Source organism: Amphibalanus amphitrite, unplaced genomic scaffold (genome assembly GCF_019059575.1).
Source record: "Amphibalanus amphitrite isolate SeventyFive unplaced genomic scaffold, NRLGWU_Aamphi_draft 000673F_arrow, whole genome shotgun sequence".
Taxonomy (NCBI): Eukaryota; Metazoa; Arthropoda; class Thecostraca; order Balanomorpha; family Balanidae; genus Amphibalanus; species Amphibalanus amphitrite.
The window spans coordinates 233863-261843 of record NW_024882167.1 but is presented as its reverse complement, the minus strand read 5'-3'; the positions used below and the strand labels follow the sequence as shown (position 1 = coordinate 261843).

The window sequence follows — 27981 nt, the reverse complement described above, 5'->3', positions numbered from 1 at the left end:
GTGTGGTTGGATGGCATTAAAGCATGTATTCACTGATCTACAATATCACATCACACCTGAAATGAGCCCATAACGTCGCTACTGAAGTGCCATACCACCGTGTGTGCGACTGGGCGCCAGCCAGTCGTCTCAACTGAACAGCCACATCGCACTTTCACTCACCCAACTTCACAGAGGTCATGTATTTACACACGCAACACATCAATATGGTCTCTGACATAAATACCGGCGCCGTCGGTGCGCCGCCGCCCGGCCTGTGCGGCAGACCGGGCCGGTCGGCCGCACGGCACGCGCCCGTCTAGTAGGAGCGGATGGCCGGCGGCACGGTGGCGCACTCCCGGTCGTCCAGCGTGTGGTCGATGACGGGCCGGTATGTCAGCTCCACCTGGAACGGAGCACGCCGTCAGCAGCGCTCACCAGCGGGCAGGTGTATCGCCCGGTCAGCGGCGCCCCCCAGCGGACGGGTGTATCGCCCGGTCAGACAGCAGCGCCCACCAGCGGACGGGTGTATCGCCCGGTCAGCGGCACCCTCCAGCGGACGGGTATAACACACGGCCGGACAGCACCCATTGTCACACTGCAGCGGTCAGACAGCGCCCATTGTCACACTGCAGCGGTCAGACAGCGCCCATTGTCACACTGCAGCGGTCAGACAGCGCCCATTGTCACACTGCAGCGGTCAGACAGCACCCATTGTCACACTGCAGCGGTCAGACAGCACCCATTGTCACACTGCAGCGGCCGGACAGCACCCATTGTCACACTACAGCGGTCAGACAGCACCCATTGTCACACTACAGCGGTCAGACAGCGCCCATTGTCACACTGCAGCGGTCAGACAGCGCCCATTGTCACACTGCAGCGGTCAGACAGCACCCATTGTCACACTGCAGCGGTCAGACAGCACCCATTGTCACACTGCAGCGGTCAGACAGCACCCATTGTCACACTGCAGCGGTCAGACAGCGCCCATTGTCACACTGCAGCAGTCAGACAGCGCCCATTGTCACACTGCAGCGGTCAGACAGCGCCCTTTGTCACACTGCAGACAATATAGCATCCGGACGTCATGCTTATCAATGCTACGTAATGGCGGAAAGTCATGAACACGTCCAAATTCGAAGGGCATCTAAATGGCTATTGAACTGTTGTATTGTATTCAGCATGATTTGATAACTGGACGAGAACGAATCCCAAAGGCGACCCCAGAGCTGATATTGTGGCTTATTCGCCAGAACTTGACCATTATTCACTCATAGAATAAGTCATCAAGATCTATGCCATTCTAATTCAAAAGCAAAAACTAGGGTCGTGGGGATAGGAAGATAAAAAAAGATCCAAAACATCTTTTGGTTGCTGGAGTGTGAATGGCCTAGAGCGTTAGTTCAGCACCGTGCTGCCCCGGTCGTCGCCCGGTCACCCACCTCTCCAGTGGCGATGTCCACCTTGCTGAGCGTGTGCTTCCTCCAGTGCTGCTCCAGCGGCACCTCCTGCTGGCCCTCCAGCGGCTTGCTGTAGTCCAGCTCGTCGATACGGTGCTGGAAGTCCTCGCGCGCGTGAGCGCCGCGCGACTCCTTGCGCGCCTCGGCCGAGAAGATGGTCTGCATGGCGTTCAGCATGCAGTTCTGCAGCTCCAGCGTCTCGACCAGGTCCGTGTTCCAGACCAGGCCGCGGTCAGACAGCTGCGGAAGGCACCGCGCGGTCAGATGTGTTACAAGCACCGCTAGTTGACACGTATTGGCGTCCAGTTCGAAGGGACACCAGCCGTTAGCTCCGGCGGCCCGTCCCCGCCGCTGCAGCCGCCTACCCCGCCTGTCCGTTCGTCGGCCCGTGCCGCCCGTCAGCCCGCCGTCCCCCGGCGTCCGGCCGTGCGCGGCACACCCACCTTGAGGTCCTCCATGTTCTCGTACACCTCGGCCATCTTGTTGCAGCCCTCCTGGAGCACCTCGCCGGTGCGGAACACGGCCGCGTGGTTCTGCATCGTCTTCTGCATCTGCATGCGCAGGTTGGCCGTGGGCGTGGTGCCGTCGGCGTGGCGCAGCGTGTCCAGGTTGGCCACCGACGACTCGCCGGCGTTCTGACCGCACACAGACAGTCACAGAGACATGGGGTCAGAACAGCGATACTGACGACTCGCCGGCGTTCTGACCACACACAGACACACACAGACACGGGGGTTAGCGAGGAGGACGGCGGGGTCGGCTGCGCGACGGACGGTACAGAACTGCTGTCCTGGTGCCCGGTCATCAGAGACAGCTGAACAGGTCAGGAGGGCGGACAGAGCCAGACGCGGAAGCTAGAAACACCTGAAGGAGCAAGATCGTACCTACTGAAACAGTGAGACGGTACTGAGGGAGTTGGAACTGACACAGTGGGTTCATAATGAGACAGTAGCATTGTACTGAGACGTGGGACAGTACTGAGGCAGTGGGACGGTTCTGAGGAAGCGGGACGGTACTGAGGCAGTGGGACGGTGTCGAGGGAGTGGGATTGCCCCACCGGAATCACGATCCAGCCGATTGTCAAGGATACTAGCAGGGTAGGTAGGTCTATCACCCTACATTATACATGTCAGGCACAAATTGCCTGGCTGGACAATAAAACAAACTGAGTAGTGAAACCCGCTATCGTTAAAATCGATGATCCCGTTTCGACTAAATAATCGCAAAATGAAAACCGTAGGCCATGTTAAAATATTGTTAACGGCATTGCATAAATAAACAAATCGGCTTTTGATCGCGATTATCAACGCATAACGCGCCCGCAGCTGAGACGGGCAAAACACGCCCCGGTGACGGCGACCTTGTCCGTTACGTAACGGGGCGGGGGCCGCCGATCGACCGCCGCCAGCCGGTTGTGTAACAGCTGGGCGCGCGGGCGGCGGGCACACGTCCAACGGCGCCCGCCTATAAATACCCTCGGCCGGGGAGGGCGTCCGCGGGGGCGGGGGCCGGCGGCACGCGCTCACCTCGCTGACGGGCCCGATGGCGTCGCCGGGCCGGTGGTCGGCGGCGATGGCGTGCGCGCAGGCGCGGCCGAACACCACCAGGTCCAGCAGCGAGTTGGCGCCCAGCCGGTTGGCGCCGTGCACGGAGGCGCAGCCGGCCTCTCCGGCGGCGAACAGGCCCGGCACCACCTGGTCCTCGCCGTTCACGTGCTGGATCACCTGGACGAGCGGGGGGGGGGGGGGCGGTCAGAGGCGGGGGGGGGGGCGGTCACACACGGCGGTCACACACGGCGGGAGCACGGTCCAGCCCGGCGAGAGTACGGTCACTGGCAGGTAGAGGCCTGCTCGCAGTCCCAGCTGCGACTGCCGCTCACCAGTGACGGCTCAATGGCACATGACCGCAAATAGTCGGCCCCACTGCGGCTCACCTGTCCCCGACAGTCGGCCCCACTGCGGCTCACCTGTCCCCGACAGTCGGCCCCACTGCGGCTCACCTGTCCCCGACAGTCGGCCCCACTGCGGCTCACCTGTCCCCGACAGTCGGCCCCACTGCGGCTCACCTATCCTCGACAGTCGGCCCCACTGCGGCTCACCTGTCCTCGGAAGTTGGTCGGCACACCGCCCATGTTGTAGTGCACCGTCGGCAGCACGGGGATCGGCTCGCGCGTCACGTCCACGCCGGCGAAGATCATGGCCGTCTCGGAGATGCCGGGCAGCCGGGCGGCCAGCTGGTCGGGCGGCAGGTGGTGCAGCTGCAGGTACACGTGGTCCTTCTCCGGACCCACGCCCCTGCCGCCCACCGCGCACACAGGTCAGGTCAGCGTCACACAGGCGCCCATTGACACACTTCACTCCGAACAGGGATCAGTTTCGGGGTGGCTTGGAGTAGTACATGATACGACACTACCTACCCGCTGATGAACCACGTCATACATTTGGCAGAGGTCTCATTCCCAGCTCTCCCATCCCCACAAAAACTGGGTGACAGCTTGTTTTTGTGGTGACCAAGCCTCGTTACATAACATCGTCAGGAGATGGATGCCAGCGCCCGCGCGCCTGCCGCGTCACTGGCCCCGGCCACCACACCCCGACTGTCTGCCCGCGCCGGCAGACCCCGTCGGCCGTCCGGTCCGCCGCAGCCCTCACCTGCCCTCGCGGATCTCGATGGTCATACTGCGCGAGACGACGTCGCGCGAGGCCAGGTCCTTGGCGACGGGCGCGTAGCGCTCCATGAAGCGCTCGCCCTCCGAGTTGATGAGGTAGCCGCCCTCGCCGCGGCAGCCCTCAGTGATCAGGCAGCCGGCGCCGTAAATACCTGACGGGGGGAGGGGGAGCGGTCACCGACGGATGGGGTGGGGCCACTGACAGGTCGCCTTGGGGACGGGAGGTGTCACCGACGGAGTGACAGCAGTAATTCGCCGAGCGCCGGCTCGTCCCTGCCCATGTCTCCGTTTAATATCGTCTGATCCGTCTGTGTGGCACCGTTATAGGACTGGGTGGGGTAACACTCGACAGCGGTGATCTATTCCAACCTGGTTCCATTACATCGGCTCTAGTATCGGCTGAGACTCCCTTCAGGAGCCGGGCACACTCTCCGTCTCCCGGTCCCCGGCCCCCGTCCTCACCAGTGGGGTGGAACTGGACAAACTCCATGTCCTGGTTGGCCAGGCCGGCGCGCGTGACCATGGCAGAGCCGTCGCCGGTCGACGTGTGCGCGCTGGTACACGAGAAGTAGGCGCGTCCGTAGCCGCCGGTGGCCAGCACCTGACCGCGCACACCCGTCCCAGTCAGACAACACACCAACCGGCATACTGTCACTAACGTGAGGATCGTATTGTAGGTAACGACTCTAAAAAAAAAGCGCTTAAACCGTGACAGTCATATGCACTGCCTCAAACACAGCCACTTTGAAGAATGATATCGAAATGAACTGGAGAACTCTTCCAAAACACTGGTTCGCAAAAAAAGACACAGCTCAAAATAATCAAAATAAATATGAAGCATCACGTAAGCAGTAAGAACGATCAAAAAGGTAGAAGTGACCTCAAGCTGGATGCTACCCTGGGCCTGAATGGTCGGGGATCCTACAGTGGGTGCCATAATGGTCATGGAGTCGACGGGCTGCAGAGGGTAGATATTACACTGGAATCTCGCTATCAGTCTCTGTACTCTCCCCGGGCCGGCCTCTGCCGTCGACTGACCGTGTTCTTGGCGCGGAACCGGTGCAGCGAGCCGTCCTCGAGGCAGAGCGCGATGACGCCGCGGCACTCGCCATCCTCCATCAGCAGGTCGAGCGCGAAGTACTCGATGAAGTAGTTGCAGTCGTAGCGCAGCGACTGTCCGTACAGGGTGTGCAGCAGCGAGTGGCCCGTCCGGTCGGCCACGCAGCAGCAGCGGTGCGCCTGGCCGCCCTGTGGACGCCGGCACACAGCTGGTCACGGACATCTAATCGCCGACAGACTGGTCACCGACAGGGCCTGCCACTCACCCACGGGCCGAGCTGGTACAGTTAACTGTCACGCAAGGCACGAATCTAGATAACCAGGCTATCCATGAGCGCATGAGCTTATTATTCTGAGGCCAGTGCCGATGTTTAGGTCGATTGATGCTAGCGAAACGCAACCGGGAAGATCAGCGGAATTTCATTATATGATACTGTTTGGAATGGAAGCCCTGTTCATTTTGGATTTGGCGTGTGGCAAACAAATGATCGTGATCCGGTTATCGGATAACGTCATATGCTAGATGATCCATAAGCGCATGTTGGAGCAACAGTGGGCTTACACTAATGAAGCAAATCACTATCGGACTCAGAATACCAATATGATGATACCAATACGAACGTAGCTAACACCTAACAGCCCAGCGGCAGGTGTGGCGGGGACGCACCTTTCCGAACTTGAGCGACTGTCCGCCGAAGGCGCGCTGGTAGATTTTGCCCTCGTTGGTGCGGCTGAAGGGCATGCCGTAGTGCTCCAGCTCGATGACGGCCTTGGGCGCCTCGCGGGTCATGTAGTGGATGGCGTCCTGGTCGCCCAGCCAGTCGGAGCCCTTCACCGTGTCGTACCTGCGGCCAGCGGCGCCGCAACGTCAGCGACCCCAGGTCAAGTGTCACAGCACGGTCATTGACCTGGGACTGGTTGGAGCGATGGGTGACCTGGGATAGTCGTAGCTACACCTCTCTATACTCTCAACCGACACCCACATAACTCCAACTGGCACCCACACACTCCTAATTGGCAACCAAAGAGCACTGACAGACCTAACATCGCCCCCTGCTCCCTAGCGTCCCAGGCCGGAAGGGCTGTACCTATCACCCCTCCCTGTAACGTCTCAGCAGACCCTGGCCTGAACTACACGCGTCCGGGAACTAACATGACGTGCCACTGCCCTGAACCCCACGCCACCGGGGACTCACATGTGCCACTGCCCGGAACCCCACGCCACCGGGAACTCACATGTGCCACTGCCAGTTGTCATCCTCCATGTTGCCCAGCGCGGCGTTGATGCCGCCCTGCGCGGCGACCGTGTGCGACCGGGTCGGGAACAGTTTGGTGATGACGGCCGTGCGGAAGCCCTCCTCGACGAGGCCGAAGGCGGCGCGCAGCCCGGCGCCGCCGGCGCCCACCACCACGGCGTCGTACGTGTGGTCCACCACCGGGTAGTCGCGCGAGATCTGCCGGACACACACAGAGACACCGACCCGGTGAGCAGGGCGCACATCACATCACAGCACGGCACTGCCGGACATATACAGACACCCACCGGCTGAGCAGGGCGCACAGCACAGCACAACACAGCACAGTGCAACACGGCGAGATCTGCCCGGCAGACAGACACGGACCGGCTGAGACCGGCGTATGTACAGCACAGTACAGCACAGCACAGCACAGCACAGCACAGCACGGCACTGCCGGACACACACAGACCCCGACCGGCTGAGACCGGCGTATGTACAGCACAGCAAGGCGACAGAGGTCAGCAGGCCCAGCCCGCGCAGCAGCAGATTCAGAGGAACCGACTGGCAGTCACTCATAGCCGCGCCTGGATCGGCACATTCCCTACCGCGGGAGCGGCGCAGTCAGACCGTCTGCGGCCGGCAGCGCGGCGCCGGCCCTCACCTGAGCTGAGCGCGACACATTGCCGCTGGTCTGGCGGCCCTCGATCGTGAAGTGGAAGCTTCTTGGCGCTGCCACAGCCCGGCCAGCTAGGGACCCCTGCAACACCAGCATGGGTCAGACACCAGGCACAGCCTTGCACATACACATACATAGATTCGTGGAACATCAACTACACATGGTACCAGCAGTCAGCTGACCAGGGGCCTGGTGTATTCACCACCTGAGTCTCAGCCTAACCCCGCGTTCGATGTCTCTCGGACGGCGAAGATTCTACGTCGTCCGGCCAATCCCGTTCAAGGTCAGCGGGGGCTCGGCTGCGGCTGTGGAATGTGATTGGCCGGATGGCATAGAATCTTCGTCGTCCGAGAGACATCGAACGCGGGGTAAATCAGCGTGGTTTCAGCCAACACTGCAGCCCTGATGGTCCCTGGTCAATGGCAGTCAAACAGCCTGCCATACCGTCAGCCATTCGACAGGACCTAGCTGTTTCATTCCTTTTGGTAAAATATTATAATTGTACCTATTTATCAAAACTGGAAAGTATCTGTCACTCTACTACACTGACTGTCTCTTTAGCAGCCGGATATAAATTTTAGGCTTCCCAAAAGAACTAACCTGCTGTATTTGAGAGAGTGGTATCCCTGTGCATCACATGTTTTTACTCTGTTATGTATTTCACCCCTATTGCCTAGTACACTTCTATGAGAGAGTAGAGACAATCAAAGGTTATTTCACTGACCTCCTTACCAAGTCAACTTCACTTTTATTTCCAATGGTGGCAGAAATTTTCACAGCATGTGTTGCGTTTATTACTAGGATGCAGGGAGTCATTCTGACGAAGTTAGCACATTCTCACAAGCACAGTAAGATGAAGTGTATTTTTTAACTATCTTATTTACTGAATTCCTCTGGTAAAGTTAGGTAGGTAGATATCATGAGCATGAGCTTTCCCTTCAGTTCAAATTATTTTAAGGTCTGGAATAACCCTAAAAAAGATCAGCATTCAAAATTTAACATCAAAATGGAGCAGTATGTCTGCTTCATACAGAAAAGAAAACATGCTCAGTTGCTACCTCAAAGTATTTGTAGTGCAGCTTATCACCAGTGAATCAAAATCAGGTTGACAAATGTTAGCAAACAATAGGCATTTCCAGAATGTATTTGTGTAGTGGTGTTTGGACTACTATTAGTATTCATATCAGCAATGTTTTGCTATTAAGTGATTTTCAAACTTAATTATGGTTTTCTAGAGTCATCAATGATAATTGGTGAGCTTCTGCTATGTAGGTGCAAGTTTAACATTGAATGATGCATAAACACAAGCACAAATGTTAAGTACAGGCTCCACGGCACACTTTTTCGGTTTTTCGTTTCGTTTTTTCGCTTTTTCGGCTTCAGTAGACGATCAGCTTCACTTGATAACATTGGTGTAGCTCCACGGCAGCGAAACCGAAAAAACGAAATCAGCAACTCGAAAAAGCGACGCGAAAAATCGAAAAAACGACTCTAAAAAGCGAAAAAGCGACTCTAAAAATCGAAAAAGCGAAAAAACGAAGCGACTCATCCAACCCAAAAGTTTGGATCGACAATCAGCTTTTCCAAGTAATCTTGACTTTTTCGGCTTCAGCACGTGACGATGTGGTGATACTGATGCATGTTTCCGACGATTCACATTTCGGTACTCCTAATGGAAAGGAAGGAACGTAATCGCTCAATAGTATTTCAGTGTAGGTATGCAGTGCACATATTATCCACGTGAAAGGATTGAATAGCGGTTAATTATGCGAGATATATGCACGTATTTATTTCATCTTTTGTAAAATCTGTTCATCATGCTTCTAGCCGCGCCCTGCTAGCCCGCGCCCCGCTGGGGGGGAGGGGCAGAATCTGCCCCCTCCCGTTTTTCGCCAATAACTTCTAAACGCGTTACACCAGCGACGTCAAACTTTCAGTACCTTATCATACATCAATTTAACACGTTGCCTGAAAATTTTAGCGAAATCCATCGGAAAATTTTTGAGAAAATGACGTTTAGGTGACGTCATGTCCGCCATTTTCGCCTAAAAACGGCAACATTTCAAACGCCGCTAACATCTCCATTTTTAAAGGAATCAAGACGTAACAATTAGGCTATACGTGATTCTACTTCGTCTATCAAATGGCTATCTCGGTTTTTTGAAAATTTTTGATTTTGGCCCAAAACTTTTTTCTTCAAAAAAACTGACTTGTTTGGGAAAATAATTATAAATCCAAAATTTTTAGTGTATCGAAAAAAGCGAAATATATGTCAGAGAAGTGGTCTATGTGCACCAACTTACCAATTTTTAGAAGAATCGGTTCGAAAATACGAGAGTTTCAAAATTTTATGACGTCACGACACACACAATTTTTGACAAGTGAATTTTCTGGAAGTTCTAGACCTCGTACGGAAACAAAATAGCACCATTCGATTCGCCGTGAAAAACTGCATCAGACAGACACCTTTGTAGGTCTTAACAACCAACTTCAAAATTTGACCTCACTTGACCTGACCTTGACCTGACTTCGACCTGAAATTCATCCAGATGTGGTCAATTCATCCCTTTTAATTGAAGGTGTTCCGCCGCTACTGCGTACACCCCTCGAAGATCGCAATGAGCCTCCCGCATGAAACCGTTTTTATCGGTGGCGATATACATTCCAAAATAGAGAGAGAATAAGATACCCGGTGCCGCTCCCCCCAGCTCCACAGGCGATGGTTGGATTTCTGCACTCAGAATGTTCCAGCTGTTCCTACGCCTATGCAAGTAGGTACACATGACACAATGAACCGGAATATGGCACCCGTGACCCCTTGTTATGCCCTGAGGTCATATCAGGTCGCGAAAGGTATGCACAATTTTCGGTAATAAATTTCGGTAAAGGCATGCTACTATAGAGCGATGAAAACACATTCGATGTGTTCCACTGGACGATACAAATCGACTGATATGTATCACGAACTTTCCGGCCAGGTCATGACCTAGACCAGTCCAGTTAGCTTAAGGTTCATTCGAAGCGTCTCGACCAGAGAAACACGTTTCTGGTGAAGGAAAGCTCGTGCAAGTTTAGAGTCAAAAGTTATTGCGGAAAAACTGTTTTTGCAGAGTCGTCTATTTTGGACGTTTATGCCCCTGCAGGATAAACCGTGGACCTTACGTCAAATCTGAGGACATGCTAGCGGATGAACGTTAAAAGAACGTTTGATTGCGCCTCTCCGCGCCCCGTGGTGCTACAGCTCTATCCATTCCTGAGCTATGGACCGATTTGTCGAAAATTGTCGAAGTTTGACCTGTAGATATTGGCGACATTTTACCTTCGATGACCTTTGGTGACCTGCCCTTTGGCCTACACCTGACCTAAAAATGGCCGAAGCAGTTTGTTCCTTATTTTTTTTAGCTTTTTCAAGTGTCGCCTACGGCGTGTCGCTACGTGGCTCAGGAGCCAAGTTAGAAGGGTTGTTTCCCCTACCAGCAGGGCGTGGAAATCCAGGAGCAGCGGGGCGCCGGTTAGTAGCTGCTGGAAGTTTAGTCAAGCCAATTTCCTACTACAAAACAGACGAGATCTATTTTAAGTAATTTCCATCTGTTAAAACAGACAACAAAACAGACCCCTAAAGCCCCTAGGCAAAACTGCGACCAACGCATTGCACTGGTTGCAAACAAAATAAAAAGAGCTGGCGGTTGCACAATGCACAGCGCGTTCCAACTAAACAAAAATCAATGAAACTCGAAAAACTCAAGTCACGAAGCGATAAATCGAAAAATCGAAAAACCGACGCGAAAAAGCGATAAATCGAACCGAAAAAGCGAAAAACCGAAAAATCAAAAACCGAAAAAGTGTCCCGTGTAGCTTGACCTTTAGCCTTCATCACAACAAGGTGGAGAAAAAGGTACCTACTACTTACTAGAATAAGCAGCATGATTAAATTATTAATATCTTAATGTCTTGAAAAAAATATTTAACCTAAATAAGTCTTAAGTCTTAGTCTTAAAGTGATCGGGATATTGTAAAGGCACTAAGGCCTGGAGGTCCCGCTCTCATCGAACTCATGTGTTCCGTTTTGACTCGACTCAATCAGTGTCAGGCACCAGATACTGAAGCGAAGCCCAGTGGGCGTCCAGGCGGCTTTTGAATACGTTCAGCGAAGGAGAGCCAACAACCTCGGCCGGCAGCCCATTCCAGTCGTTTACCACACGAATGGCAAAAGCTGACCTCCTGACTCTGCTTGAAGCTGGGACTTTCCGGATCTTGAACTGGTGGCCTCTCGTAGAAGTGTCGGTAGCGAGCGTGAATAAACTGGTTGGATCCACATCTATGCCGCCATGGAAGATCTGGTAGGTCGCTATCATGTCGCCTCTTCTTCGCCTGTAGTATAGAGACGGCAACTTCAGAGTCCTAAGTCGGTCTTCGTAGGGCAGTTGACGGAGACTTGCTACCAGCCGAGTAGCTCTACGTTGAACTCTTTCAACGAGTTTCTGGTCAGCTCTGTTGTGCGGGCCCCATACAAGGTTGCCGTACTCCAAATGAGGTCTCACTAGGCATTTGTACAACAGTGGCACTGTTTGCTGATCGAGAAGCACGAAGGAGCGTCGTATCACCGCTAACATTTGAGTGGCTTTTCTTACAGCTGCTGAAGCATGCCTCCTGAACTTCAGGTCGGAGTCGATAAGGACACCCAAGTCCTTCTCTTCTTCGGTGGCACTAAGGAGGACATCCCTCATAGTGTACTGGTTGTCAAGTCGCCTGTGACCTAGGTGAAGGACCTTGCACTTGTGCTCATTGAACGGCATCTGCCAAGTCTCCGACCAATGAACGAGAGCATCAAGGTCAGCCTGAATCATCGCCGCATCGCCAAGTGTGGACACACTAGCGTAAAGCTTGGTGTCGTCTGCAAATAGCTTTATTGACGATCGAACCAGGTCGGGCAGGTCGTTCACAAACAGCAGGAAGAGAAGCGGACCCAAGACCGAACCCTGGGGAACGCCACTCGCTACCTGCTTCCACTCAGATAGTTGTCCGTTTACGGCCACTTGCTGACAACGATTTGACAGAAATGACTCGATCCACTTCAAGAGTTTACCTCTGACGCCGTAACAGCAGAGTTTGTTCAGCAATCGTTGATGAGGGACCGAGTCAAAGGCCTTTTGAAAGTCCAGGTATATCACATCGATACTGTGACGACCTTCAAGAGCAATACTCCAGTCGTTCAGTGTCTCAATCAACTGGGAACTGCATGAACGCTTAGGACGAAACCCATGTTGGCTGCCAGAGAGAAGCTGTGCGTCAGTCAAATGCCGATACACTTCATCCCGGATCAGTGACTCGAACACCTTACATGCAACCGAGGTCAGGCTCACCGGTCGGTAGTTGCTGGGCAGTTGCTTGTCTCCTTTTTTAAAGATGGGCACAATCCTGCCAAGTGACCAAGCGCGTGGTAACTTGCCGGTGTCGAGTGACCGCCGGTAGAGAGCAGCTAGTGGAGCGCTGATAGCCGAGCTAGTCTCCCGCAGAACGCGTGGGTGTATGTTGTCCGGTCCCGGTGCACTAGCAGGGTTCAGAGTTAGTAGCTTCCTCTGTACCGCCGCTGGAGTTATCGAGATGTCGGTGAGATCCTGTGTCGGCCTGCGATCAGTGAGAACAGGTACTTCAGAGAGCTCCTCCTGCGTGAACACGGAGCCGAAGAAGTCGTTCAGGATTGTTGCCTTAACGTGGTCTCTACTCTCTAGTGTCCCAGTGTTGTTCCGGAGGTCACCCAGAGTCGGCTTCGTCTTCAATCTGGAGTTCGTATACCGCCAAAAGGCTCTGGGATTCTTCTTTAGATCTGCTGCCAGCTGAGATTCAAAGTTTTTACGCAAGCTCCTGGTGAGGCTTCTAAGGGAATTTCTGCATGCCTTGAACCTGGCCAAATCAAGTGGATCCTGCGATATTGAGTACTTCAACCACAACTGGTTCTTCTTTTTCTTCATCCTCAGTGCCTCCGTGTTCATGTAGATGTTCTTCCTGGACTTGGAACAACGAGCTGAGGGGATGCAGGCTGCCACCAGCCTTGACAGGGTATCTCTGAAGAATTCAAAGCCTTCTTCAATGTCTAGATGAGCCAGGCATCGCCAGTCCAGATTGCGGATCTTCTCGTTTAACAGGTCGAAGTTGGCCCGATTGAAATTTAACCTTACTTGGTCTGACGACGTTCGAGATGTGTAGCAGTGTACGTTGAAACGTAACACGACGTGGTCACTTTTGCCGAGACCTGGGAGATAGTTAAGACCCGACAGCATCCCCTCTTCATTGGTAAATAAAAGGTCAAGACATCTCGGAGTGTCTCCCTCTCTATACCTGGTTGGATGCAAAACGTGCTGGAAAAGCAACGAGTCCTGCACCATCGCAAGAAAATGGTGTGCAAGATGTGTAGCCGGTGCCGAGCAGAAACATTCGTGCCAGTCAATTTGCGGCATATTGAAATCCCCTGATATCAAAAGATGTGATGCTCCTGTTTCTGCTGCAGCTTGAAAGAGTAGTGCCACTTCTTCAATACTCTGTGTAGGATTCGCAGATGGACTGCGGTATACACAGCCGGCCAACAACCGATCTGTACCTTGAAGTGCGATTTGAATCCACAGGTGCTCAATGGATGAGTACCTCCCAAGTGAGATTACAGCAGCCTGGATGGCTGTTGACACATAAACACATATGCCTCGAGCTCCTTTTGCCCCTAGACCATATTCACCTGCATCGAAGCTGGTGTAGAGATTATAGCAGGGCAAGTCCAATAGAGCAAGATCAATGGGTGACACCTGCGCCTTTGGTATACATTCAGTGATGAAAATGAGATCCGGCAAATCATCTGAGATCATACACAGCAAGTCATCCCTCTTGTTAGGTAACTGATCTGCATTTGTGTACATGCATTTCAATGCTTTGGCTCTGTTGATCCTGACTTGGTTATTGTTCGACAGTCATTGCTGAGTGCTCCTCTGATGCCCGGCTGCAACAGCCGTGGGGTCGTCAGTATGTGGAGCCTGGCAAGTGCCGTTCGGATGAGAAGACCCAGTGTCAAGCCGGGTGCTCACTTCCATTTGTCTTCCTGATGCAGCCTCAGAGGCAGCAGTACTGTGCTCCACAGCCTCGTTTCTGGGGGTGGTACCAATTTTGACCACCCTTCCCCTTCGGATGGTTAGGTTTGTCTCACCTGCTGCTTTGCGGGCTGCAAGCTCTTCTCTCACCTTGCGGGCTGCCTCTCGCTCGGTTCGAGTTAAGTCTGGGGTGATGTATATGTTTCCCCATCTTTCAGAACCACGTAGCATGGGGGCCATGCGGAGGATCTCATGCTTTACCCCTGGTGTCTCAAGTGTCACTATCAGCAGCCTTGGCCTATTTGGCACCAACTTGCCTACCCGGAAACATCTGGAAACTGCTACATTCATGCTAAAGGTGTCCTTGATCACCTCTTTGAATGCACTGATATCCTGTGAGCACCTTACCTCAGAAGAATTTCCATCAGATTCTGGGATGTTGTGAATCACAAGATTGTTCTTTCGTCGGTCTCTGTCAATGAAGCTGTCTACCACCTCAGCAACCTGCTTCATGTCTTTGGAAGATGCATGAGCCGTAAACTTCTGTGGTATAGCACTTATCTTGGCAGACACTTTTTCAATGACTTCTGAGCATGTTCCCTTTACCATTTCAGCATATGTCACCTTCTGGCTTGCATTTTCCCTGATTGACCTCTCGATCAGCTTGGTCTGACCCTGTACTGCCTGCTCTTGCTCTTTCATAGACATGCAAAACTTTCTCATATGCTGATTCATAGACTCAGTCAACTGATCGACCTTTGCCTGGAGTTCCGCATGTTTGAGTCCGATATCAGATTGGGTGCTTATTTTAGCCACCAGTGCATCTACCTTTGACTCGAGTGAGTCCACCTTGTTGCTTTCTTGATTTTTGATCAACTCCTTGCAAGGAGGACAGAGCCAAGCCAGCATTTTGTAGTTGATCAGTGCCTCGTAAGCTCGCTTCGGGATACCCTGACAACTGGCATGAAACCACTTATCGCATCTGTCGCAAGAAACACCGTTTTCTGAGTTTCTTACTGGGTCTCCACACACTGCCTTACCAGGTCCTCCCCTGCAATATGATGTGTCGCTGCCTGCCTCGCTCGAGGTACGAGAGCGGGTTCCGAATGGTTTGTAGACGCTTCCCTCCAGTTTCTGGACCCTGGTCCTACCTGGTGGTTGATCAGCAGATGGACTTGTCACTCCATTGGATGCAGCAGCCACTGTAATCACTGAACTATCATTTTCCTCGGCAAAAATACCGGTTTCAGACTCAGAACCCTTCGACAAATTATCTGGGAACAAAGCCGTAACGGCCACGCGCGAACCTCCGGCGTTTTCGGCTGTTTGTTTTTTTCGATGTTTTTCTTAATCCTACCGGCGAGCGCAGCGTCGCCATCCTCGCGCTCGATTCGTCGAGAAGGCGATCAATCCGCTAGCGCAAACACGAAACAGTGTTTACGTAAAAAAGCGAACACGCTATGCCGACAGCGCTGTCGTGAGCAAAATCGGAACGGAGCTCGATGAGAGACGTCCTCGCGGCACGGAATCCCGATCACGACTAATTAATATAAGCAAATGAATAGGCTATAAAAGCCTTTAGTTCTCTCCAACAATTGCAGGAATTCACAAAATAAAGACAAAAGGAAAGAACACATGCTTCTAAGCATAAAGTGAGACAACACATTGAAACTTACTATATCTTTGAAACATAATATTGATAAGTTATGCTTAACCACCACCTGAAGCAGGTCTGGGCAAGGTCAGTTTACATTATGTTAGATTAAGTTGGGTTTTGCATCTTTGCTTACAGCATACCTTTTTAGGGTACATGGACAGTTTCTAGATCAAGATCAAAAAATGGCTATAGTCAAAACGGTGTTTTCATTCAAATTTGAGCGTATGATGGTACAAAAGGAGGATTTCATGGAAATGTAACATTAATGAGTAGCATCATATCAATATGTTTTTAAAATTAATAATTAAAGCTGAAGAAAGAATGTTTTCTTTGATACATTCATCAGCATAGGCTAAATTTATTATTTTCAAAACAGTAAGCATACAGTTAATGCTTAATACCATCCAATACAATGGGTACCTTCTAGAATTTATCTTAACAATACCTGATTCAATGAACACTAACACATAGGTACAAAACAGAAGCCAGGTACCTACATCAATTATAACAGATAAAGGTATCAATTTTTATATGCTGGTCTTGATAAGACCATGATCTACATCAGTACACAAGGCGAAATAGCTCATAAGTAGACAATGTACAGAGTCGCCTCTCCATTACATAACATGATCATAATCCACGAGGTTACGTAATGGGCAAGAGCGAAGGCGAGCCGAGTACACGGGACTGGCGTAGCATTATCGGTGCAATTCTATATAAAGGAACTGATTCAACAAAGTGATTTAGGTACATCAACTCAAGTCACTCACCGATATCGGGGAGAGACCCTTTCCCAAAAGAACTCCAGCAGCTCGGCAGAGGCCCGCCATGTTTCCAACACACAAATTCGGACATGCCTAAGAGCTGGACTTTTTGCACGCGTTCCCCGCCAGGGGGCGCCACTGAGGAAGCACCCTCTGACGTCACGATAAAACTGCGCGCACTGTGCGCACGGTTCTGTAAGCAAGTAATATAGTGGTGGTTTCATGGTGGAGATTGGAATAAGTATTTTGACGTTGTAAAATTTCAAGCCGTTTTTGTGAAATTAATTAGTAAATGCATTTCAAAAGTATTTATTTAAAGTGTGAAAGGAGAATAATTAGAAGAACATGGATATTTTCGTTCCAATAGCTTATTATGTGAGACATGATCGGTACTAACGGGTACTTCTAAGAAGTAGTGAAGAAGTACCAAACAGCCTGCTCGGCTACGATCGTCAGCTGTCCTTTGGAGCTGGACTTCAACGCTGTAAAAAAAATGTGTGCTGAATTAATTTTTAGTTTCACCAAAATATAAGCAATTTATCATTTCTTTTTCACTTTTGTAATTATTGTTGAGTGAAGAGACATGTTGCTAGTTCTGACAATATAAATTATTAATTAAAAAAACGAAATGCGACGGTAAGTATCTGCTACTAAATTATCATTTTAACCAAATACATGAAGAATATTGCTACCATTGCTTATAAAACGTGCTTATCAATACACAAATGTTTTATTTCAGACAAGAAGGATTTATTTGCCTGAAGTCTTGCGTCATGTGCTACTGCTTTGATTCCAAAGACGCTCTCCGGGTCGGGGTAATTAAGTTCTTCATCGATCGATAAGAGATTTTGATTCCATTGATATCCAAATTGATAAGCTCGGAACCATGGAGTAAGGGCGTCCCCACAGGGGTGACGCAGGAAATATGAATGGCGTTTACACCGACAGTAGTTTCCCACAGCCGGCAATGGGAATCTCCTGTCGGTGTAAACGCCACTATAGTCCCATCCAACTCAAACACTGGGGAATATCCCCGCACTTTTGAGGACGGAAATCTATGGACCTGCTCGAAAAATAGTGGATAAAATACGGCGAGCTTTCAGTTTTATGGTTGGGTCTCCCTTCCGAGGCACATATTTACGGGGGATATTGGGTCATATTCCCCCGGCGTCCTGATGATCGGCGCCCAGCTCAACGTCGAAGGCGCCCTGATACGCGGCACTGCTATCTGTGAAGGTGCCCAGGTTGCTGCCGCTCGAATTTTGGTCGCCTACTTAACAAAACATCCGTTGGTGCCATCTCAGTTTCCTCGAGGTCAGGCAACCTTCACACGCCGTTGGCTACCTTGGCTGGCCGGCGACTCGTTCCCCTCGTGGCGACGCTCCTGACATCCAGTCAAAAGTTGGAGTGGCTGGCGCCCTCAGTGGGGGCCGGGGAAGGGGCAGTGGGCCTCCACGTTGCTCTCTTCCCGAGCCTATGGTGACTTAGCTCAACTCTCCTCAATAGAATCTGGATTCTGCACGCTGTATTAACATGGGCGTAGACACCACTACGGACAATACGGACAGTGGGTGTGACAATCAGTAGTGCCATTCATATAGAGGGTGTCATATATGAGCGGAGAGGCAACAGTACAGCTGAGCGGAGAGACAACATTAAAACAACAGTACAGCTGGCGTTGCATGGAGCTGCAGGCAACCGGACAGCGGAGGCTTGCGAAAAATAAACAATTCGTCACTTCAACGTATAAACAATAGTAAAAGCAACGTAAACACATATTCTCATGGTCGAACCCATGCACTAGCGGCTCACGGCGGGCACAGGCACGCAGTGCGGTAGCGGTACCGGATCACACGTCATGGGCGTTGTCTCAGCATAGGTTGTTAAGAGCGGAGAGGCAACAGTACAGCTGAGCGGAGAGACAACATTAAAACAACAGTACAGCTGGCGTTGCATGGAGCTGCAGGCAACCGGACAGCGGAGGCTTGCGAAAAATAAACAATTCGTCACTTCAACGTATAAACAATAGTAAAAGCAACATAAACACATATTCTCATGGTCGAACCCATGCACTAGCGGCTCACGGCGGGCACAGGCACGCAGTGCGGTAGCGGTACCGGATCACACGTCATGGGCGTTGTCTCAGCATAGGTTGTTCGCAATCTAGTTGAAGCCTAAGAAGACGGCCAGTGGGGTCTCACTGCTGCTGAGGCGACCTCGGAGACGATGCGTCGCCCCTCCTGTCGGCGACCTGCGGTGAGCAGGACTCCAGATAGCTGTCTGGCACGTTGCCGACACTGCCAGACGCTGTCAGCAGGCCTCACTGCTGCAAGTGATGTGCAGATGGACGCCAGGTGACTTCGTCTGCAGGCGATTCCGGAGACCGCGGCCTCACCAGGCAGTACCACCTGCATCGCCATGTCGGTGTTTCTAGAAATGGAAAAATAACAGTATCGGTGAAGGACAAGCAATACAATGTATTCTGTTTTCCTCTCTTGCAGGTATACGTAATCTACAATTATCATTGTTCCTATTTCATTCAACTGAACCTGAAAATTCCATATTGGCACATTGTTTGACTAAATTTGTGCAGTTGGGAACAGGGGCGACGCCACGGTGCGACGACTGGAGGGGACATTGACCATTTTGGAGGGGACGAGGACCATTTCAAGTCGATTCTTTCCATGCAACGCCATAGGCGTAATGTTAAAATTTTAAAAAGTGGAGGGGACGAGATCCCCTCCGTCCCCCCCCCCCCCCTGTGGCGACGCCCTTGGTTGGGAAGCAGATTGTTTGAAATACATGTTTCGCTGAACAGTGCGGAAAATATTTCATTGATCACTATAGCTGCAACAAAAATACTGAGACAGAAAACACTTGCGCTTACCTGGCTCCTTAGTCAGTCCCGCACAACGGAAGTGGTACCATTTATCGCAGCCATCGCATCCGACCATCGGTGCTGCACTGATGCTGCTGCACTCCCCACATTCCCAGTACCTTAGGAGCGTCTTGGCTGTGAAAAGATTACATGAGTCATGGCGCATACATGATGTTTTATATGTTTAACATCGCATAGCAAAGACACAACAGCTGGGAGTCAAGTGTAAGCCAAAGTGTAAGCCCTGCCATGTTTTGCAGACTGGATTTTAAGCAAGAAAAGCTTTGCTAAAAATGATGCTTGACGAAGCCTCATCCTACTGGGCTGTCTGACATGTCTCCCTGTAAAAAGCATGTGGCCCTTATATTGTATATATGATGAATATGGGCCTGTTCCAGCGCCTCCAGAAACCTCCAGAAAGCTCCAGAAAGCTCTAGAATCCTCCAGAGAGCGTTCCAGCGCCTCCAGAAAGCTCCAGAAAGCTCTCGCCAAAGCTCCAGAAACCTCCAGTAGCCTCCAGAGAGTTGAGAGGTCCAAATTTCTCTGGAGGCTCTGGTCTACAATTATGGTGCACATGTGACAATCACGAATGTAAACAAAGGACATTTGACTGATTATTTTACAACTTGAATGTAAAGAAAATTACATTGCTATAACTTTATTTATCTTTTTAACTAAAATTGAAAACAAATTTTGCGTTTCAAGAGAGAACAATCGTCATTCTTTTGGTATCTATGACGCCAATCTCCAGAAATCTCCAGATTGCGTTCCAGCGCCTCCAGTAAAACCTCTGGTAGAGCCTCCAGTCAAGAATTTCTTCTGGAGGCGCTGGAACAGGCCCTATGTTAATAATGCAGAGAAAACACAGTATAAATTATACCCAACGTTTCATCTTAATCGACTTTGTCAAGGGTGTTTGAACGGCTTGAGAATAGATGAGTGAAGTGTAAGGGTACCTAGGTACATCTGAAAATAAACTGAATCTGCGTTCAATAAACATTGATTTTGATAATACATTTCACAAATCAACTGCTAATAACAATCATACTAAAATAGCACGACAGATAACTAACAATCGCATGAAGAACTTCTTCATTCGCCTATTGTCGTCCGAACGAATGTTGTTTGAAGTTACACATTTGTCTTTTTTGCGCAGCATTTGTGTTTGCCATTTACCGCACCAATGTTCGCCAGCGGTGGTGACTTTTCCTTTCCTGCTCACGAAACGTCACACACGACATGACGTCACCCGAAGACGTCATCAAAAAGTCCAGCTCTTAGGCGTGTCCACAAATTCAATCGAATGACTCTGTAGGCCTGTGAAGAAAGGAAACCACGGTTTTCAGTCCTGTTCAGAAACTATTTTCCTTCAGTGCACGCTAGGTGGCTTAGGCTGATTCTCCAATCAAATCCAAGATGTGAACTGATATACGCCAATGAGCTACCGGAAAATGTAGGCATCAGATGCTTTGCTGATTACAGCCATTTCATGAACAGGAAAAAGGTAAAAAAATTTAGGTCTAATTGACTGCAAGTTTTATTTCTCTAGCCATTATGACATCTTTCTGTCAAAATGTTGCCATGCATGGGAGAAAATTATGAAATTTATCTAAACTTGCTTATATTTCAGTCTTTGCGTACTTGATGTTTCATCTAAAGGCTAAAATATTTCCCAAATGTGTTATAGATGTCTCGTTGGACGTGACCAAGACGTGACCAACCAGCTGACAAGCCATACCAATCTATTTAGGGATATTTCTGTTTGAGGAGGAAGATATCGAAGAAAAGAAAGAAGTATTGCTTAAGCTGTGGAAGAAAAGAAGACTGCTGGAAATAAAACAAAGTTCTCCATCCTAGTTGACCTTCATCCTCCCAACACCCAATCCTGTCCCCTAGTGAGAATCCTAGCCACACAAACCAACCATAACAATGCAACCCATCGATCAAAGTAAAAGTTAAAGATTAAGAAATCAAGGAGGTGCCGATACAAAGGCTAAACCTCCGAAAACCATCGCATCGCATCGCTATTTGCAAAAAGCGTTGCATTTCTACAGTATGACCGATAAAATCAGGCCGTCTAGTATAAACTGAATTCATTTCTGTGACATTACATTTCCTTGAAGCAAAATGATGGTTCTTTCGAACGACACTTCCAATTTTTTTCCTTCATGACGTAATTTCAGAAAGGTAGCGTTCTTGCAGTGTTTTTACGATTCTTTCCCATTTCAGCAGCCCCAAATACATTTGTGGCGTGGTGTTTACAAAAATGAACCGATCAAAACATTACAGTTGGGCCACGGTCATACGGTATATATCAGGGCCTTGGGTCATGCATAGAAGGTAAGAAAAAGGTGGATGATTACTGATAAAATATGGAGTAAATCAGCATCCATTTATATTACTTATTGAATTGTTAAAATTTCAATGTCAATACATATTTGAAATTAACGGTGTTTTTTCTGTACGGCCCTGCCGGTTGGCGGAGTCAACAGTTCAGACTGATCAGGCAAGTTTTATAAGTTTTTTTTTTCATTTTTAAGTGAGCTTAGTATGAATGTATGAATGGTTAACTACAGTCAGTGTTCACAAGTAGAGCTTGTTGCACAGACCCTGACCTCCATCACATTGATACGTTTGTGTCAATCCAATTATGGCTAGGTAGGTTCGTAACGGCCAACGGGTGCCTTTCATATTGGGCCTAGGAGAAATGGGATATCAAGGGCAACACCTAATTACTTGAAGGTTAAGATGGTTCTGACACCATGTTTTTACATCGTTTATTATTGTTTTTTCCGTAACTTTGCTGCCAGTTTGCTAGCAACTCTTGGCTTCTCATTGGTGGAATTCACATAATTATATTCTAACAAACCTAGGAAACAACAGAGCTAGGGCATCTATATCATTGTGCGCATGCATGCTGGAAAGGTATGGTTTTGGAGAAAATGTATGTGAAAAGTTGTGAGAGAAATATTCTTGGATTTCCTATTTGAGGAATGTGAAGGCACTTGGTGCCAACTGCAGCTGTGCCTTAAATCCATTCTCTTAGGTTTATTGCACTATAATGTACACATTTTTCAGTCTGATCCAGTGCCAGGTTCACTGTGCAGTGAGCACATCTGTTTGTCTGAACAGGTCCAGTACATACCTTTGTGCATACCCTCAGTCTGAGAAGATCCAGTACAGGGTGCCACACTTTTTAGTTTGTGTATAACAAGGGCTCTAATCATAGGCCCTATCATATCAAGATTTGATAAGCTGCATGCCTGCATGCCTGTCTCCATTTGCAATCTAAGAAGGCAATCATGTTTGGTGGATCTGCTGCTTGTCTGAGAGTGGTGACCATCACCACTTAAGTTTCAATCCTGGTGTAAGGGACATGCACTGAAATGAAAAGGCCTTACATCAGTCTAAACATGAAGAGGTCTCACATTCATTGTGCTTGGAGACTGGCATTCCACCAATAGGACCAGAGGGGACAGAAAATTACAGCAAACAGATGACAGCTATCAGACCTAACAGCATACAGTGTGAGGCCAATGGCAGTCATGAGCAGACTCAGGGCCAATGGAATCAAAGGAGCTGACAGCTCAGCATCTATGTATTGTATAGCTCCATTGTCATTTCTAGAACTATGAATTTTCGTTGCGTGGTGACTGCAGGTGTGTTTTATGATGATTGGGGAGCTGCCATGACTGACATATCATATGCCTTGTTATAGATATTTGAGCAATGAAGCAGAACCCAGAGGACTGTCCACTATTTCATCAAATTCAGCCAGTGTGCATCAGCATCATTGATGAGCCAACAGTGAAGAATGTTGAGCACCTGAGCGCCATCGTCCAGCGGAACCTGCACGATGTGGGCTCCCTCCAGGCGCTGCAGGAGTACATCCTGTTTCCGGCGGACACTGTGCTGCGGCTGCGGGGCAGGGAGGAGAAGCTGACCACCGCGGCGCTGCAGCTGATGACCGACGTGCTGGGCCGCACCAGTACCAGCAGCGCCGGCCTGGCCGCCGACCTGCTGCCGCGCCTGTTTGTGCTGCTGGGCGGCGGCTGCGGGCGGCCGGCGTCCAGCGAGGAGCTGCGGCTAGCGGCGGCGCGCTGCGGCACGGCGCTGCTGCTGAGCTGCGCCGGCCCGGCGCTGGACGCCGTCTACTCGGAGCGCGGCCGGCTGCCGCTGGGACACGCCGTGTTCCAGCTGACGGCCGCCGTCCGCTCGGAGCGCAGCCGGCCGCTGCGGCTGGCCGCCCTGGACGGCCTGCTGGCCTGCGCCGGCGCCGAGCGGCCGCGGCTGCCGGCCGCCGTGCGCCGCCGCTCCAGCCGCGTGTTCGTCGCCCTGCTGCCGGGCGTGCTGAGCGCGCTGCACGCTGTCTTCACGGGCGACCCGAAGCAGGGCCACCGGGTGGTGGCCGGCGCCGTGCGCGTCTGGGCCGCCCTCGTGCGCCACGTGCTGTCTGACGCCGCGCTGGCGGCAGACGCCGAGCAGCCTCCTGCGCCGGACGCCGACCAGCGGCTGCCCAGTCTGGCGCGCACGGACGCCTGGCTGCGCTCGACGGCCGCGCGGCTGGAGCCGATGGTGCGCTCGCTGCTGCCGCTGACGCACCACCACCAGCCGAGTGTGCGGCGCTCCGTGCGCCGGCTGGCCGAGGGCCTGCTGACGGACTGCGCCGTCTCGCTGGCCAGCTGCGCCTGCCCGCTGCTGGAGCTGATGATACTGGGCAGCAGCGATCCGCTGGCCGAGGAGCGCGCCGAGGCGGCCGCCGCCCTGTCGCGGCTGCAGGCCCGCATGACCCGGCCGCTGCTGGAACTGGTCGAGGAGGAGTTCTACGCGCTGACGACTCGGCTGCCGTCGGTGGTGCGCCGCCACGAGGTGCCGGCCTCGCTGGTGCAGCTGTCGCTGCTGGAGGGCTACCTGGATCTGCTGGGGCCGCGGGTCAGACAGCTGACCGGCTCGGCTGGCCACGTGCGCCGCCTGCTCGGCTGCCTGGTGCAGCTGGTCGAGCTGCGCACCGACGCGCCGCTCGTGCCCTACATGGCCACTGTGGTGCCGCACGCGGACCCCCGCCGCATGCCCGACTTCAAACGCTTCCGACACTTTGACGACGAGGAGATGTGGCGGCGCATCTGCTCGTCGTGCCGGCTGCTGGGGTGCCACGGCGACGTGGCCACCCTGCTGGAGCTGCTGGACACGGGCGGCGCCGAGGAGCGCGTCCTCTGGAGCCAGGTGCTGCTCGGCCAGGAGCCGGCGCTGCTGGCGGCGCGCGGCGCCAGTCCGCAGCCCGGCCTGCTGGAGCAGCTAGAGCTGGAGCCGCTGCTGGCGCTGCTGGAGCCCGACCAGCCGCCGCTGAGCCGCTGTCTGGGCCTGGAGGCGCTGGCACACGTGGCGCGCGTCACCGGCGGCCGGCACGCGGCGCTGGCCGTGCTGGCACTGTGTCCGGTGCTGGAGGCGGCCGGCGGCGGCGAGCCGATGGTCTCCGAGGCGGCGCGCGCCACGCTGGCGGCCATGGCCGGAGAGCGCGGCGTGCCGGCGCTGCTGGCCGACAACGTGCGCCGGCTGGCCGTGCACGTGCGCCGGCGGCTGGCCGAGCGGCGCGGCCGCCAGGCGGCGCCGCTGCTGGCCGCCGCTCTGATGCGCTTCTCCGGCCCGGAGGCGCTGCCGCACCTGGAGGAGACGGTGCGGGCCGTGATGCGCGCGCTGGATGACGACTACGAGCGGTGCGGCGCCGCCTGCCTGTCGGCGCTGCGCGCCACTGTGGACGCCGTGCTGGCCTGGTTCCCGCCGGGCGCCGCGGCCTGCGAGCCGCCGCCGGTGCCGCCGGCCAAGCGGCTGCTGGCGCACCACGCCCGCCTGCAGCGGCAGCGGGCCGAGCTGGCGCGGGCGGCAGCCGACCAGAGCACAGAGGACCCCGCCGAGGGCTTTCAGCGTTACCGGGACGAGCGGGACTCGGAGCCGGCGCCAGCGGCGGAGCCGGAGCCGGAGCCGGAGAGCGCCGCCGAGCCGCCGCTGTACGTACGACTGGTGCGCGACGTGGTGCTGCAGAGCGTCCACTTCCTAGACTGTGACGTAATCGCTGTGCAGGTGGACGTGCTGAGGACACTGTCCGGGGGCGCGCAGCTGCTGGCCGGCTGGCAGGACGAGCTGCTGCCGCTGGCGGCGCGCTGCTGGCAGCCGCTGCTGCGCTGCTGCCGCGCCGCCGACCCGCTGCTGCTGCGGCACGCCCTGCAGGCGCTGCACGCGCTGGTCGCCGGCGCTGGCGACTTCCTGCGGCGCCGGGTGTCGAGCGGGCCGCTCGGTCCGCTGCAGGCGTGGCTGGAGGCGCAGGCGGCCACCAGCGCCGCCCAGCGGCCGACCGCCAGCTACGCGCACACGCAGGCGAGGAAGCTGCAGCTGACCAGCCTGCAGCTGCTGGGCGACGTGGCCGTGCGACTGCGGCTGGACCCGCTGGAGGTGGGCGCGCTGCTGCGCGCGGCGCGGCCGTACCTGAGCGGCCGGCAGCCGGCGGAGCTGCAGCGCGCCGCCCGACACCTGCTGGCCACCGTGGCCGCCGCCGACGGGGACAGCGTGTGGCTGCTGCTGCGGCACGTGGTGGACGGTGCCGGCGAGCGTCCCGAGCTGCGGCCGCTCTACCGCAACGCCCGCGCCGCGCTGGACGCCCTCGGCGGCGCTGAGGGGCGCCGTGAGGCCGACACCGACAGGAGCTGAGCCGGTGACCGCCGTCCGCGGCTCCTCTGCCACCGACAGGCGAGCGAAGTGGAGCGGGGGGACCTTGTCCAGGGTGTCTCGGGGCCGACGTTACGGTTTCGGGAGGGTCGACGATCAATTACTGTGATATGGAACTGGACCTTGTTATGGCGCCAATCAGTTGTAATACTATACGAATTTCATATTTCTTTGTAAGAAGTGTGGCCCTTGGCGAAGTTAACAAAGCTAGAAGTTTGTGCTCGCAAACACGCTTGCTCACAGATTGCGCACACACATTACCATATGGCGAGTATCTCACGTGTGAAACATTTTCGCGGCAGGTTCGGAACTTGAAACTGCCATTCCGTAAAAATGGAACAATCCAGAGGCATGGGAGCCCTGATTCCGGGCAATGTGTGCCCAAAATTACTTTAGGTGTGCCTCCTGGCTCGGGCGGCGGTGCGGTCGTATTCCTACTGCGACACCTTGGGTCGTCGCGCTAGTATTAGATTTCGTGTAATACAACAGTCATTGCCATCTAGTGTGAGCAGTGAACACTGAACATCCATCACAATGCTATCGTTTATTACACGGCACACCATTAACATTATAGTTGTACTCGTTTACATTTACGTCTTTCTATACATTGTACTCGTGGGCGTAAGATAACACATTTTACCGTAGTGCCTGGAATTTTCTGAGTGATACTTCCTCGAAACCTGCCATTTCCTCAGAGGGGCATAACACATTACATTATACATTGGCGCATCTACTATCACTCGTAATGTCCGCCGCCGCAGACCTGTCACGAATCACTAGTACATACGGCGGGCCTCAGGGGCAGAGCATATCTGACCGTACATACACACCTCCTCTCCCACAACGGGGAGCGGCGGACTGTCACCCCTTTTACCTCGGAACGGCCGACTGTCACCCCTGGCCCTGCCACCACGGGGAGAAGCGGGCAGTCTCTCCTGCCCCGGGGATCGGCAGACAGTCACCGCTTCCACCACAGGAAACGACGCGGGCAGATTCGCCTCCCACCACAGGCCGGCGGGCTGCCTCGGCTCCCACCACAGGCCGGCGGGCTGCCTCCGCTCCCAGCACGGGGAGCGGCGGGACGCAGTCCGCAGTCCCCCGCCCATCACGGACACTGTCCCTCCCAGACGGGGAGCGGCGAAGCACAATATCACCATGGCGGGAGCGGCAGCGCACGGCATTTCCGTCAGAGAGCGGCATAATTTCCCCTCCCCGGCGGCAGTGAAGTGATCCGACGCCCGATAACTCAGGTGTCGCCTTTGCCGGGCATTGTCGCGACACTCTCCAGTGGCAGCTAACACTCCCCGGTGGCAGCTAACACTCCCCAGTGGAGGCTGATCCTCCCCAGTGACAGCTGATCCTTCCCAGTAACAGCCGACACTCGGACTCCCCAGTGACAGCCGACCCTCCCCGGTGGCAGCTAACACTACCCGGTGACAGCTGATCCTCCCCAGTGACAGCTGATCCTTCCCAGTAACAGCCGACCCTCCCCGGTGGCAGCTAACATTTCCCGGTGACAGCTGATCCCCCCCCAGTGACAGCTGATCCTCCCCAGTGACAGCTGACCCTCTCCGGTAACAGCTGATCCTCCCCGGTGGCAGCTAACACTCCCCGGTGACAGCTGATCCCCCAGTGACAGCCGACCCTCCCCGGTGACAGCTGATCCTTCCCAGTGACAGGTGATCCTCCCCAGTGACAGCCGACCCTCCCCGGTGGTAGCTAACACTCCCCGGTGACAGCTGATCCTTCCCAGTAACAGCCGACCCTCCCCGGTGGCAGCTGACACTCCCCGGTGGCAGCTAA

The 27981-nt window shown here is 53.3% G+C and overlaps 2 protein-coding genes across 3 annotated transcripts; one reads left to right on the top strand and one right to left on the bottom strand.

Moving 5' to 3' along the window:
* Window position 1: 1 nt before the first annotated feature.
* LOC122364378 (succinate dehydrogenase [ubiquinone] flavoprotein subunit, mitochondrial-like) lies at window positions 2–16752 on the bottom strand. Of its 2 annotated transcripts, none has more exons than XM_043334687.1 (12): window positions 16587–16752; window positions 7069–7164; window positions 6406–6623; window positions 5837–6014; window positions 5149–5358; window positions 4573–4711; window positions 4094–4262; window positions 3541–3736; window positions 2969–3166; window positions 1886–2077; window positions 1425–1682; window positions 2–385 (listed from the first exon to the last, which is right to left on the bottom strand). In XM_043334687.1, exons 1-12 carry the CDS (start codon window positions 16644–16646, stop codon window positions 299–301), a joined length of 2001 nt encoding a protein of 666 aa, XP_043190622.1. In that variant the 5' UTR covers window positions 16647–16752; the 3' UTR covers window positions 2–298. The 2 variants fall into 2 exon arrangements, with proteins under 2 accessions (XP_043190622.1, XP_043190623.1); XM_043334688.1 differs by lacking the exon at window positions 16587–16752 and adding an exon at window positions 7808–8639.
* Window positions 16753–21746: 4994 nt separating this feature from the next.
* LOC122364386 (TELO2-interacting protein 1 homolog) lies at window positions 21747–26344 on the top strand. The gene is made up of 2 exons (XM_043334697.1): window positions 21747–21798; window positions 23177–26344. The coding sequence occupies exon 2, from the start codon at window positions 23188–23190 to the stop codon at window positions 26158–26160; it is 2973 nt and encodes a 990-aa protein (XP_043190632.1). The 5' UTR covers window positions 21747–21798; window positions 23177–23187; the 3' UTR covers window positions 26161–26344.
* Window positions 26345–27981: the final 1637 nt, after the last annotated feature.